General features: G+C 39.4%; 2 protein-coding genes across 2 annotated transcripts in view; both read left to right on the top strand.

Moving 5' to 3' along the window:
• Window positions 1–699: 699 nt before the first annotated feature.
• Window positions 700–2,730, top strand: LOC117331096. Its single transcript, XM_033889691.1, has one exon. It carries the CDS (start codon window positions 700–702, stop codon window positions 2,728–2,730), a length of 2,031 nt encoding a protein of 676 aa, XP_033745582.1.
• Window positions 2,731–4,631: 1,901 nt separating this feature from the next.
• LOC117331776 (ATP-binding cassette sub-family A member 3-like) overlaps window positions 4,632–14,865 on the top strand; it is a 33,073-nt gene continuing 22,839 nt past the window's right edge. Inside the window, exons 1-3 of the mRNA XM_033890654.1 lie at window positions 4,632–5,229; window positions 10,846–11,076; window positions 12,795–13,048. Of these exons, the coding sequence (XP_033746545.1) occupies window positions 4,926–5,229; window positions 10,846–11,076; window positions 12,795–13,048 (789 nt within the window). The 5' untranslated portion in view covers window positions 4,632–4,925. The remainder of the gene's footprint in view (window positions 5,230–10,845; window positions 11,077–12,794; window positions 13,049–14,865) is intronic.

Raw genomic sequence — 14,865 nt, 5'->3', positions numbered from 1 at the left:
ATGTATACTTATAATTTTTAGAAATCACTGTCAGATATCGTTGGAAGATTTTATTGTATTTTTGAAGTGTGTAAAGTATTTTTGCTGTTACCAAAGCAATTTTTATAACAACATTTTCATTTTTGTAAGACTAAGCCATGACTTCAGTAAAAGATTTAGTAGACTTAGGCAAGGATATGGGTCTGGATGGGGCGGATCTGATAGCGTTTGTCAAAGATGAACAAGCAAGGGAAAGGGATGAACGACAGAAGGAGCGAGAGACAAGGGAGAAAGAGGCTGAACGACTTCACTAGTTGGAATTGCTTAAACAGGAGAAAGCCTATGAACACGAAAAGATTACTCTTCAATTACAGTTGGAGAAGGAGAGAGAGGAAAGGAGCGCTCAGGAGCATAAGCGGAAAATGGAGCTTTTACAGGAAGAGGCGAAGCATGAGCCAAAACCAACTGCAGTGAATACATCCTTGTCTAGCGCAGTAGCTAAGGGACCGAAACTCAATTCGTTCGACGAAGATAGAGATAATATGGACTCGTATCTTAGGCGGTTTGAGAGATACGCAGAGATGGGACAAGAAGCTGCATTGGGCGACAAATCTAAGTGTGCTGTTGAAGGGACGCGCCTTAGATGTTTTCTCACGTCTACCCGTCGAGAAGTCCCTTGACTATGATGTTTTGAAAGCCGCACTTCTTAAACGTTTTGAAATGACAGAAGAAGGATTTCGAAAGCGCTTTAGGATAGGAAGACCAGAGACAGGAGAAACATTTTCTCAGTTTGGAGTGCGGATGGAGAGTTATTTCACCCGTTGGCTGGAAATGTCAGGTACTGCATCAACCTTTGACGCATTGAAGGATTTTGTTGTCAAGGATCAGGTTCTTCAAACCTGTGGGCATGATCTGACACTCTTCATCAAGGAATGGACTCCCAAGACATTGGCAGAGATGACAGAGATGGCTGATCAGTATGCAGAGGCCCGAGGAAATCCGACGAATTTAGTTAAGCCCAAGTTCACTGGTTCTAAGCACAGCAGAGGCGGAAATCGCGCGCAGGTGGCAGATGGTAAATCGTCAGACAAGAAAGATGTCAAAGTTTCTGGGAGCAATATCAGACATTGTTATATTTGCAAGAAGACTGATCATTTGGCTAACAGATGTCCAAAGAGGGATTCAAACAAAGTTGGTGTGGTAGATGTTGAGACTTCGACAGGCCATGCACCCGTTTCCTGTGGAGCGGCGGGTGTTAAGATGCCGGTAGTCATGGGGTATGTTGGCAATCACCGTATCTCTGTGTTAAGGGATTCAGGATGTGGAAAGGCAGTAGTGATGAAGAGTTTAGTGTCTCCAGAGGAAATGACTGGGAAGGTTGAGGCGTGTAAACTTGCTGATGGTACCGTATTACATCTATCTACGGCTAGAATCATGGTCGACACCCCTTATTATACGGGCCGAGTCGAAGCCTGGGTTATGGAAACGCCTATATATGACCTTATGTTGGGCAACATGGTTAATGTCAGGCCAGCAGAGGAACCCGATAGCGCATGGGAACATACTCAGGAGGCAAGCGCGGTTCAGACGAGAGCACAAGCAGGTCAGGATACAACTTATCGTCCCCTGAAGGTTCCGAAGGATCTGGGAGATATTGATCCGGGCAAGTTTAAGGATGCACAACTGACTGATGGTACTTTGGCAAAGATTCGTGAATTTGTAAAAAGCGGGCAAGTAAAGGAGAGGCAAGACGGGAGTTCGTCTAAATTTACTGTTCGACAGGGTCTGATATATAGAGAATACAAGGGTTCTGCAAAGCTTCAAGGGCGTACATCCAAGCAACTAGTGGTTCCATCACAGTACAGAGGCATTGTTCTTCGGTTGGCTCATGACTCAGTCATGGCGGGACATTTGGGGGCCAAGCGAACCGCAGATCGGATTTTGTTAGAGTTTTACTGGCCAGGGATCATCGCGGATGTGTCGCGTTATTGCCGTTCGTGCGATGTATGTCAACGTACTTTCCCTAAGGGTAGAGTAACCAAAGTTCCCCTTGGGAGGATGCCACTTATTGATATACCCTTCCAACGCGTCGCCATCGATTTAGTTGGCCCACTTCAGCCAGCCACTGACCGTGGGAATCGATATATACTTACGTTAGTGGATTACGCTACACGGTACCCGGAGGCGGTCGCTTTAAAAGGTATCGAAGCAGAGAGAGTCGCTGAGGCTTTGGTAGACATATATAGCAGGGTAGGAGTCCCGAGAGAAGTATTGACTGACCAAGGGTCCCAATTCACGTCGGAAGTGATGAAGGAGGTCAGCATGTTGTTGTCAATTCGTCAGCTCACAACCACCCCTTACCACCCGATGTGTAATGGCCTGGTGGAAAGATATAACGGGACACTTAAACAGATGCTCAGGAGGATGTGCAGTGAACGTCCAAAGGACTGGGACAAATACCTCAACGCGCTGTTGTTCTCTTACCGAGAGGTTCCACAAGAAAGCCTAGGTTTCTCCCCGTTCGAGCTACTCTATGGAAGAGTGATTAGAGGGCCAATGAGAATTCTTCGCGAATTATGTGCCAAGGATGTTCCTGATCCAGAAGTGAAAACAACCTACCAGTATGTGGTTGATCTTAGAGAACGGCTTGAAGAGACCTGCAAATTGGCACGGGAGCACCCGGAGACAGCTAAAGTTCAACAGGCTCACTGGTACAACAAAAAGGCAAAGGAAAGGAAGATGAAGCCTTGAGAAAAGGTTCTTGTTCTGTTACCTACCAAACGGAACAAGCTTCTCATGCAATGGAAAGGACCGTATGAGGTCCTTGAGCGTAAAGGGCCCATGGATTACAGCGTTTATATCGATGGGAAGTCCAAGGTTCTTCACGCTAATCTTCTACGGCAATACATCGAAAGGAAACATTTGCCAGGAAACACGGATGTACTTACGATCGCCTGTGCTGGAATCGTCGAGGATGATACTGATGATGTGGATGACGAAACAACGCCACAGGATCTCGTCCAATTGCCGAGTCATATTAGGTCTGAAACTGTTGAGGATGTAATGGTTTCTGAAGATCTTACATCGGAGCAGCGAGATGAAGTGAAATGCCTCTTGGACCAATATGACTACGTACTATCTGATGTTCCTGGAACCACACATCTTGTGCAGCATGAGATCAAGACTACGACCAACGAACCGGTGAAAGCAAAGAACCACCCTCTACCCTATCATATGAAGGAAACTATTCAGAAAGAAGTCGACAAAATGTTGCAGATGAGGGTCATAGAACCATCTGATTCGCCATACTCAGCTCCAGTGGTGATAGTCCGAAAAAAAGATGGTACCAACCGCTTCTGTATTGACTACAGACAGCTGAATCGAGTGACAGTTTTAAGATGAGGCTTGTTATAAATGATATGTACTTAATGCTATGCATAGAGATGAATTTCATAAGTTCCCGTTTATCAGAACAAAAAATATTGCTATGTCCTACTCCCGACCGGAGAAGACTCCGCTTCTTTATACTGACTAGAACAATCTGCTTTCGTTAATTCGGACATAATCTGATTTTTTCCAGTTCGAACTGGAACAATTGAATGCTGGTTAATAGGAGTAAGAACAGTACACATTCCTTAATCTAGACCAAAGCGCAAACATTCTCCCAGACAAAAAAGTATTCGTCGATGAATCTGTAGCAAATAGTACAAGTTCGTTAATCCGTACGCGAACCCTAAAAGTTCTGACGAGAACAGAAAAGGTTAAATAATCCGGACGAGAACAGCGCATGAGCTTCTCAATTCAGACGAAAACAACAAAAGCTCCTTCATCCGGACGAAAACAGTATAAGTTCCGTATTCCGGACAATCACATTATGTTCTTAATCAACGAGATGTGTACAAGTTCCGTAATCCGAAGAGAACTGCGTGTGGGCTCCTTCATCCGGACGAGAATAGTATAAGTTCCGTAATCATCGGATTATGTAACCCAGGTGAAGATCCGATGGTTCTGAGATGACGGACCGCCCTGTGCAGACAGCGTTGCCTCCTTAGGGAAGACACATCTTGATGGTGTGGCGGGCCTCTCGTATATTGTCCAGTGAGATAACCATCAGTCAGCAGGCAATCCATGGACACCTGGTTGTTCATAGGACCATACACCACACATATATTAGTCTCTTACTCTAGACTATAGAACAGTATACAATCCCATATTGACAGAACCATGGAATCTCTTTATCTTTGTTAGAAAAATAGAACTTGGTGTTGGAGTAATAAAGCAATATAATAGTGTCCGAGTATAATTATATCATATGATAAAATTGCAGATGGCGTTTTCAATGGACAGTGGTTTCTACTTGGGTCCGTTATGTATCAATCAGAGACTTGTATAACAGGGCGGCGTTTCCCGACTGTGCAGAATTGCGCGCTACACATGTACATGTACGTACACTACTGCACTAAGGAACATCGTTAGTATAGAGTTTGTGCTTTAGATATGATACACAAAACTTCAGTTTAATCTGTCTGTGGAAGGACAACAACGTTAGCTACAGCCCGAGGTATATTTAAATGGTAACACGTGAGTGCACACCGGTGTATACAGGTGAGAACAATAGACACCCGTCGGCGTCACGCTTCTTAACCTTACGTGGTACTGGAATGTTGATCACTATCCTTGGAATGACTTTGACTCAAAACTAATGGCTGCTACATATACAGTGTTACGCCATTGTGAACCTATGACACGATTTCTCGTGGATTAGTATACGTGTACTTAGCATTATCGATTGTACGTATACAGATGTACGTAGTCAATAGGCGTGGCGTCATGGGGTGTGTTTTACTATTCTAAAAATAGTACAGGGAAGCCCTAGATTCATTATACATGATCTTGTATATACAACATTGATTCCTGAGTGTGCAGACCATTACCACACCACCGCCATGGGTGCCGGCCAATTCCTACTGTTGGTATGGAAGAATTTCACTGTGTCCCGTCGGAATTACTGTGCCACTGTTTTTGAGGTGATACTACCTGTGGCATTTTCATTGTTGCTGCTGATGCTGCGGTTCTTGGTAACCAGTGTAGACCACACCCAGCCCTTCCTGTGGGGCGCATTCCCGGTGGATGACTACACGATATTTATACAGGCCAGTAACGGAATTTTGTATTCCCCGAACACCAACTCGGTCAGGAATTTGATGAGCAATATTTCGGCAATTACTGGTCCAAATGTCAACATTACAGGTAAGCTATACAAGTATTCCCCATTCCCAACTACCCCCTCTCACAACCGCACGTGCGCAATCCCTCATACAATCCATATTCATATCCACTCATAACACCCCCCCCCCCCCCCCCCCTTATACACCATATTTTCACATTATACAACTGTCAATGTCTTTGAAGTTTGACCATCCCCAGAACTAGTTTCCATTATAATAATGGCACCGTATGGCCATCAAAAACAACGGAATCACATAGTGGATAATTCATAGCACATACTTTACACAAAATACAGATCGATAAGTGTGTCTGGTCGTGGAATAATCAACAATAAGACGTACAAAATGGTTCAGAATGGTCGTTTTATAACAGCATGCATGAGGAAGCAGCTGGCGGCGTGCGTCCTATATTTTGACCCGGTATATCTATTACGCAATTTGAAAATTAATTAAGTCGTGTAAGATTTAAGACATAACATGTTATATCTATGGTATAATGAGGTATCTAAGGGAAAGATGTTCGAACAATATTACCTGCATAGTGGAGGGGATGTAATTTTTTAAGAGTAAGGTATATAAAGGGTGTTGAGTGGGTGGGTGGGGCTTACCTTTTTTTGCATTACAACGCTTTACATGCATCACCTGCCTGTGGACTGTCCCACTGTTACGACGGAACGTTTCTCGGTGAAAACTACACTGCCAGCTGTTATTCTGCACTTTTTGTACGTTGACATAACACATCTATTTAGTGCAACACCTAATGTCACTAAACGACGCGTTATCTAACGTCCGTGTTTCAGCGTTGGTTAGAAATTAAAATTAATCTTAATATGTTTTCTTTAATGATTTCGTATGACAGAAGACATAGATTTTATTATATGTTATCAATAGGCTTTGCACAGCTGGTGGAAATAATAACAAAAAAGATCCTCTTTTGGGCTTGTCTGATGAATAATTTAGCCGACTTGTTGATGACAATTGTCATGTTGTTATTCATCATTAGATCACCTACTTGGTCGTCCGTTTGTAGTCCGTCAACTTTTCCTAAAATTGCTACTTGTCATAAACGATTGAACAACAGTGTGTCTGGTCCCCAGGGGCATAAGGGGATGTTAAGTGAATTATATAAGATCCTCCTTCTGTAGGAATGAAAAGATTTGATCCTCATCAACAGTGTGTCTGGTCCCCAGGGGCATCAGGAGGCAGATACCTATAGGGGATATTAAGTTAATTCCTTTTTGTAGGAATGCATTGATTTGGTCCTTGATTTTATGTGACGATGCATCCTTGGGTAAAGGGAAACCGATTATGATGTACATAGACGGTTATAAGGATATTAGACGGACAGATAATATGATTATATTTAGACGGACAGATAACATGATTACATTTAGACGGACAGATAACATGATTACATTTAGACGGACAGATAACAGGATTACATTAACATGATTTTATTTAGACGGACAGATAACAGGATTACAGACGGAGAGATAACATGATTACATTTAGACGGACAGATAACAGGATTACATTTAGACGGACAGATAACATGATTATATTTAGATGGACAGATAACATGATTATATTTAGACGGACAGATAACAGGATTACAGACGGACAGATAACATGATTACATTTAGACGGACAGATAACATGATTATATTTAGACGGACAGATAGCATGATTATATTTAGACGGACAGATAACAGGAGTACAGACGGACAGATAACAGGAGTACAGACGGACAGATAACAGGATTACAGACGGACAGATAACAGGAGTACAGACGGACAGATAACATGATTACATTTAGACGGATAGATAACATGATTATATTTAGACGGACAGATAACATGATTACATTTAGACGGACAGATAACAGGATTACAGACGGACAGATAACATGATTATATTTAGACGGACAGTAACAGGATTACAGACGGACAGATAACATGATTACATTTAGACGGACAGATAACAGGATTACAGACGGACAGATAACATGATTATATTTAGACGGACAGATAACAGGATTATATTTAGACGGACAGATAACAGGATTATATTTAGACGGACAGATGACATGATAACATTTAGACGGACAGATAACAGGATTACAGACGGACAGATAACATGATTACATTTAGACGGACAGATAACATGATTACATTTAGACGGACAGATAACAGGATTACATTAACATGATTTTATTTAGACGGACAGATAACAGGATTACAGACGGAGAGATAACATGATTACATTTAGACGGACAGATAACAGGATTACATTTAGACGGACAGATAACATGATTATATTTAGATGGACAGATAACATGATTATATTTAGACGGACAGATAACAGGATTACAGACGGACAGATAACATGATTACATTTAGACGGACAGATAACATGATTATATTTAGACGGACAGATAGCATGATTATATTTAGACGGACAGATAACAGGAGTACAGACGGACAGATAACAGGAGTACAGACGGACAGATAACAGGATTACAGACGGACAGATAACAGGAGTACAGACGGACAGATAACATGATTACATTTAGACGGATAGATAACATGATTATATTTAGACGGACAGATAACATGATTACATTTAGACGGACAGATAACAGGATTACAGACGGACAGATAACATGATTATATTTAGACGGACAGTAACAGGATTACAGACGGACAGATAACATGATTACATTTAGACGGACAGATAACAGGATTACAGACGGACAGATAACATGATTATATTTAGACGGACAGATAACAGGATTATATTTAGACGGACAGATAACAGGATTATATTTAGACGGACAGATGACATGATAACATTTAGACGGACAGATAACAGGATTACAGACGGACAGATAACATGATTATATTTAGACGGACAGTAACAGGATTACAGACGGACAGATAACAGGATTACAGACGGACATATAACATGATTACATATAGACGGACAGATAACAGGATTACATTTAGACGGACAGATAACATGATTACATTTAGACGGACAGATAACAGGATTACATTTATCCCATAATTCCGTGTATTTCATACCATATAAATGATGAATTTTAGTTTTTCGGCATAGCCGTATAATTCTCTTTTGGCCCCGGATATGACGCGACAGGTGGTGTTAATGGTCAAGATGAAGTATGTCATTGGTCAATGTAGCGGTAAATGCAAAATGCAGATATGCAGTTAAAAACGAAACAAAGATCAAATTGAATGCAAGCTGAATAAGTAGATTATCTTTTTTAATGACACATTAATAAAATCATATTCCTGATTTAAATGCAGTCTTATTATTACCAAACATGATTCAAATTGATATAATTTCGTTATTCCTGCTAAAACGCTTTAGTTCGTTAATTTAATTATTTCACCATCAGTTTTACATTATAACCATCAGCATTAAAACTATGCCGTTTATCTTTATTAAAGATATTTCTTGTTTAGGTATATTTTAGAATCAAAGCCTCCTTGTGTTATTAACAATTTTAAGTACATTATGTTAGAAATGAAATTTGTCTCCATCATTAAAATCCTTTGATTCATTCAATAAGAAAAGTTTTATTCTGATTCAGGACTATTTAAAGTCCTCTATACCAAACTTACAATAGATACACAATAAATAAAATATATTAGATTCTTTCTCCTGTGACATGTATATTGTTCTCTATGTTCTGATTGTAGCTTTGGAATTGAAATAAGGACCTTGATTTTTTCAGAGATTGCCCAACTTATTTTTAAAATGATTTAAATGATTGATATTTATTGCTGACACTTCATGCTCTGGCAATTCATTCCAAATTCTTGCTGTTCTGATCGAAACATTGTTTTTCTTCTTAGCATGGTAGTTACTCGTTTAGGGAACATTCTTTTTGTGTGTCCTCTACATCTGTGGCAATCGGATGCATCTTTCCAGAGTGATATGGCAGTAAAACATTCCTTATCATAAATCTGACTTGTTATTTTGTATAGTTCAATCATATCTCCTTTGATTCACCTAAAGGCCGGGCGTTGGAAGCTTTAGTGTCTCCAGCCTCTCACTGTAGGTTAGAATCTTCATTCCTGGTAGACACTTTGTCGCTCTTCTTTTGATTACTCTCTATTTTATCAATTTGTTTTTGTAGTTGTGGTACCAATACAGAACTAGCATAATAGAGCTGCGATCTTACTAAATATTTAAAAAAGTGGAATGAAGGACTTTATGTCTATGAACTGAAATGTTCTCCTGAGAAGTGCAAATGTAGAGTTTGCTTTTTAAACTTTTTCCGATATATGTTCATCAAATACGAAATCTGAGTCTGTAATTACACCTGTGTCGTTTTCTTGGTTGGACCTCTGAGCACAGTTCCCGTTGAGATGGTATACTGGTTCAATGTCACGTCTGCCTTACACCTTTCTGGATGAATTTTAAGAAGCCATGTGTCGCTCCACCAGAGCATCTCTTTCTGACAATTTAAACTGTCTTTTCCGTTTTCTATTATTCTAAATAGTTTTGCATCATCTGCAAATAAGTACAGATCGGAGTTACCGCTCCTGGGAGGTCATTTACGTAAATTACAAACATCAGAGGTCCTAGTACTGAGCCTTGTGGGATTCCTGATGTAACGTTGATTCATTCAGAATCTGTACCATTTATAGTTATATAATGTTGTCGGCCTATCACGAATGATGATACCCAAGGAATCATTTGACTTGAAAAGTTATATGAACAGATTTATTGATGAGTCTGTTGTGTGGAACCGTATCAAAGGCTTTTTTGGTAGTCCATGTAATCCAGAGCTTCTGTTTATTTATCCAATACTTCTAAAAGCTATAGACATGTAGACCCTGATATAAAACCGTATTTCTTGTCCGAAAAGTATTTTTTATTCCTCGTGAATTTAGTTATACATATCCCCTTACTATGGACTCTAGAACTTTACATACCACAGACGTTAAGCTTCTTCACTTGTAGCTCCCTTCTTAAAGATAGCAGAGATTCGAGCTTTCTTTCAGTTTTCTGGTAATGTTATTGTTGACATTGATTGGTTGAAGAAACATGGGGTGGAGTTCGTCCACTCCAGGCGACGTTTCTGGTTTCAAACTGGTAAGCAATAAGACGAAAACACCGTCAAAGTTACGAGTATACCAGGATCGTCTTTGAATGTTTGAAACTAACACATATTCTGTGAATAATCTAATCCGTTGCCAGTTAATGAATCTTGGATGCATCAAATGTACTTTGTGTAATGCCGGTCCAAGATGGCACAGATCGAATGAGCAATACATTTGCTGATACACAGCTTTACATGGCGTATCTCTTTCAAGTTTTCGTTTGGTAGTCTACTGGATCAAAATTATACTGAAATGATAGAAAATGATTTGGAAAATGATTTTGAAAGTGTCGCATTTTTCTATGTTTGCTGTAGATTTTTCTCTCTCTCGGCCTGTTACTTCCGTGCATGCGCAATCCTCCTGTTGAAACTCTGTGATAAGAAAGTATATGTCACATAGATGCTACAATTGTAGAAAATGCTTATATCATGGAATCCATTTATTTCACGTCAGTTGCTTTCTTGCTGGCGATGAAGTGAATTCGCTTTCGTTTTCCAATCTTGCAGGTTTCCCTTCCTCAGCCGACGCCATCAGCGAGTACGAAAATAATCCAGAACAAGTGTGGGCTGTCTTAGAGTTTGATGGAGATTTTTCCGGCGCATCTCTGCCTCAAAGCGTAACATACAAACTGCGTGTGGCCACATTTGCAGATGATAAATGGAAAACGGATAGAACATTTCAATTTTATCAGGCGTTTGGACCAAGGGACCAATACTCCAACTATACCAGCGAACCATGTAAGAATTAATACATATAAATACTCACTTATCATTTATGTCATTATCAGACAACGTACTGATGAAATTGCTCCATTCAACACTGTCGCTTTTACATTTCAATTTGTTAGACGCTTGATTGACCAAATCATAAAGTGGGATATGTACATATATTTGATATAAACAAGTAATGTGGATTTTACATTGAATGATAACATGTATTGCTCCAAACTAGAGCACACTGGGGTATTATCGACCACTGGGTATTATCGACCATTTGTCTCATTAAATCTTGATATAAGTCGTAAGAAGCTTTGTCTTGTCATTCAATCGCTTCTATCACTTAGAATACTCCATTCGGAATAACTTGAGGTTTTCCTTTGATTTCTGAGAGCCTTTAAATTCCTAATGGATAACATTGTTGAAACTGGCAAGCGCGGGTCTTTCAAAACAACGTAACGTTATGCGGGATAATTTAACTGGAAAGGGAAAATGAAAGTGTTTTTTTTAACATGCACACGCAGACAGTCTGCCAGTTTTTATTGTTTGAACTGTATATGAATGAGTATTTTTAATGTTTTTGATGAAAAATGGGATAGTCATGTCAGCTACAAGAAAAATGGGATGGTCGATAATACCCTGATGAAATTATAATCGCAGGGTATTATCGACCGTTGACTAAATAAAAAAATAAATGGGAGTTCCGCACGTATGATTTGACATTATACAGGCTATATAAATATTTGACTCATTAGTAAACTATTTGTTCGATAGTGTCATGGTTAAAAAAGAGAAAATAAAGTGATAGTTCCACGAATTTGTTCTGAAATTGAATACGAGTTCGAATACACTCACCAGCACGTATTTCTTTTTTTTTCTGTTGTAATTGATCAATTAGAATTAAGATATGCAGCGCATTGTAACCAAAATAACCCGTATATTCAAAATCAAATTGGCAATTTGATGGATTTAAACTTACAATAAAAGGATTTATTTATTAGATTATATCTTTTTGATATACACTTGTATTAATATTTATTTACCAGAACAGTCCCTAATGAATCAGATACAAGCTTTAATCCCACTGTAACATATTAACATATCAACAAAACAGTTGAAAATAATTAGCACCTGGTTACGTATCAGATTGATGATAAATATCAGTTTATGGTAGTAGATTCCGTACAGCAACGATGCAACTCTCATAAACCTGAATCGGGATGCTGATATTCAGGCATACTGCAGGTCCTGGTGCAACTTCTGTCTGTAAGGCCTATATACATGTAGCTTGAAACAACTTACATTTTGTATTTGTTTCCATAGTTTGTTTTCGACACCCTATACCTTATACATTTCTGTAGTTACAACTATGATTTTAAAAGAAGATTCGTATATGACCGAGGAGTGTATTATAGCAAGTTTGGATGAAAATATTGTCGATAAAAAAAAATTATACTATCAATTCTTTAAAAAGTTTTCTTACGGTCGATAATACCCGGAAGTGGTCGATAATACCCTGCGTATATTATTGAATAACACCGAAGGTTATCTCAAGGTCATAACACGTCTGTGCATCCAGTTGGTCAATTAATATGGCTCGTCAATGAGGCTATCGGATCATCGATGTTTGAGCAGTATGTGACAGTGCAACTCTCGGATGCAGTGAATTTACCCTTAAACGGTCGATAATACCCCAGTGTGCTCTATCATCCATTTAACAAGTGTACTTTTCCCTTCAGTCTACAGGGAGAGGGGATTTCTGTATCTTCAGTACACCATCGATAAGGCAATCATCGACCAAGCAATCCCTGGTAATGGCATAGGAAGCAAATACAACGTGAACCTTCGGAAAATGCCCTATCCGCCATATGTGGAGGATACCCTCCTGACCGTACTGAGGTCTAGCCTGCCCTCAATTGTCCTCTTCGCCTTCATCGTAACGGTGTTTCAGACAACCAAAAATATAGTGTACGAGAAAGAAAAGAAACTCAAGGTGGGTTACACTTAATTCACAATCCTAGGTTTGTGGGGCTTATTAAATAACTCACAGTTCTTTGTAAGTATAGAACCAATCAAATCCTTGACTAAGAACTTTAAATTTTTATTCAAATTCCATTTATCCAGAGAACTATATCGAAACCTTCGGATGTCAAATATTGTGAGAGATAGATTGATAGACTATACTATTGTAGGGGATAGGATATTGTACAATTTACATGGCATAAATTTTCAGTTGGAAAGTTATGTTTGACAAGAAACAATATATGCTACATTTATATCGTTTGGTAAAGGAAAAGTAACCTTTGACTTTTCAGTTTTATACGCGACATTTCAGTTTTAACCTCAAATGTTAGGGAAATATGCACTTTTTGTTTGTAGGAATAGACATCACGGTTAAGACAGAGACGACACTTGATATCCTGTACCATTTCAGAAATGATTCTCTGATACACCTCAGGTGCTGATTTGATTCCAAATGGGAGTCGGGTGAATCGATATCTCCCAAATGGGCTGTTAAATGTACATAATTTGGAACTCTCCTCGTCCAGGCAAACTTGCCAAAATCCGGAAGTTGCGTCCAATTTTGAGAATATCTTTGCCTCTGGGATTTCCAGAATTATATCTTCTACCGTCTTCATTGGGTAATGTTCCCTCAAAATTGCTTTGTTGAGATCCCGTGGGTCCACACAGACGCGTATTTTTCCGTTGGGTTTGCTTACCGTTACCATGGAGTTTACCCAAGGTGTTGGTTCAGACTGTTTTACAATTACCCCTTCTTTCTCCATACGATCTAGCTCTGCCTTTACTTTGTCTTTAATGGCTATGGGAATTTTCCTGGGGGCATGAACGACTGGTTGGACAGTATGATCAACTTGTATTTTGTGTATTCCTGGTAGACACCCTAAACCCTCAAATACATCAACAAATTGTTCAAGATCAGCAGGTAGGACAGACTTACTCAGGTTGTTTACACGCTGTACCAGCTCCATTTCCTTGCATGACTGAGCTCCTAGGATAGGTTTAACATCTCTATTAACAACATGAAATGTTAAGTTCTTGACATGTTCCTTGTATTTACACTTCAATGTTGCCTTCCCTTCAGGTTTGATTACGTGTCCTGAATATGAACGGAGTGGTATCACCGATTGTGATGTCAGCTTGTGAAGAGCGTTGATCTCTGTTAACGTCTGAAGACTGATAACGTTGCACATAGCTCCTGTGTCTAACTGGAACAGTAGCGATTTGTCTTCTACTGTGATGTTTTCACTCCATTCCATTTGAAGAGAGTTTATTTCTGTCTCCAGGTATCCGACGTAGAACTCGTCCTGCGAACTTTCTTGGTCTAATGCATGAACTATTTTCTTTTTGATTTTGAAGTTCTTTGTTTTGCATAGTTTTGCGAAGTGATTTTTTCCTTGACACTTCAAACATGTCTTTCCAAAAGCTGGACAATTTTCATGCCTACTACTTCCGGTGTAACTATATCCACATCTTGTACACGTGTTTTCCTTTATTTTAGCTACTGTGGGTGCACGTTTGGATTTATAGTTGCTAGTTGACTTGGCTTTGGTGATTGAATGAACTCTTGCATCTTCACCAGACATAGATTTTGCTTGTGCATGCGACAGTTCATGTGTCCTGGCTATGTCTAAAGCTTTGTTCAGTGTAAGTTCATTTCCAATATTGATCAGCTTTTCTCTGATTTTCGAATTTCTCACACCAATAACTATCCGATCCCGGACCATTTCATCAGAGTTTTCATAATTACAATCTCTTACTGAAATCTGTAATTGTGTTGTGAACTGTTCA

Source organism: Pecten maximus, chromosome 7 (assembly GCF_902652985.1).
Source record: "Pecten maximus chromosome 7, xPecMax1.1, whole genome shotgun sequence".
NCBI lineage: Eukaryota > Metazoa > Mollusca > Bivalvia > Pectinida > Pectinidae > Pecten > Pecten maximus.
The sequence above is the reverse complement of the archived record's forward strand: the minus strand, read 5'-3'. Positions and strand labels throughout refer to the sequence as shown.

Bases quoted from the DNA above. Each gene is read 5' to 3' on its own strand.
- LOC117331096 (XM_033889691.1), top strand. From the start codon at position 700: ATGACAGAAGAAGGATTTCGAAAGCGCTTTAGGATAGGAAGACCAGAG.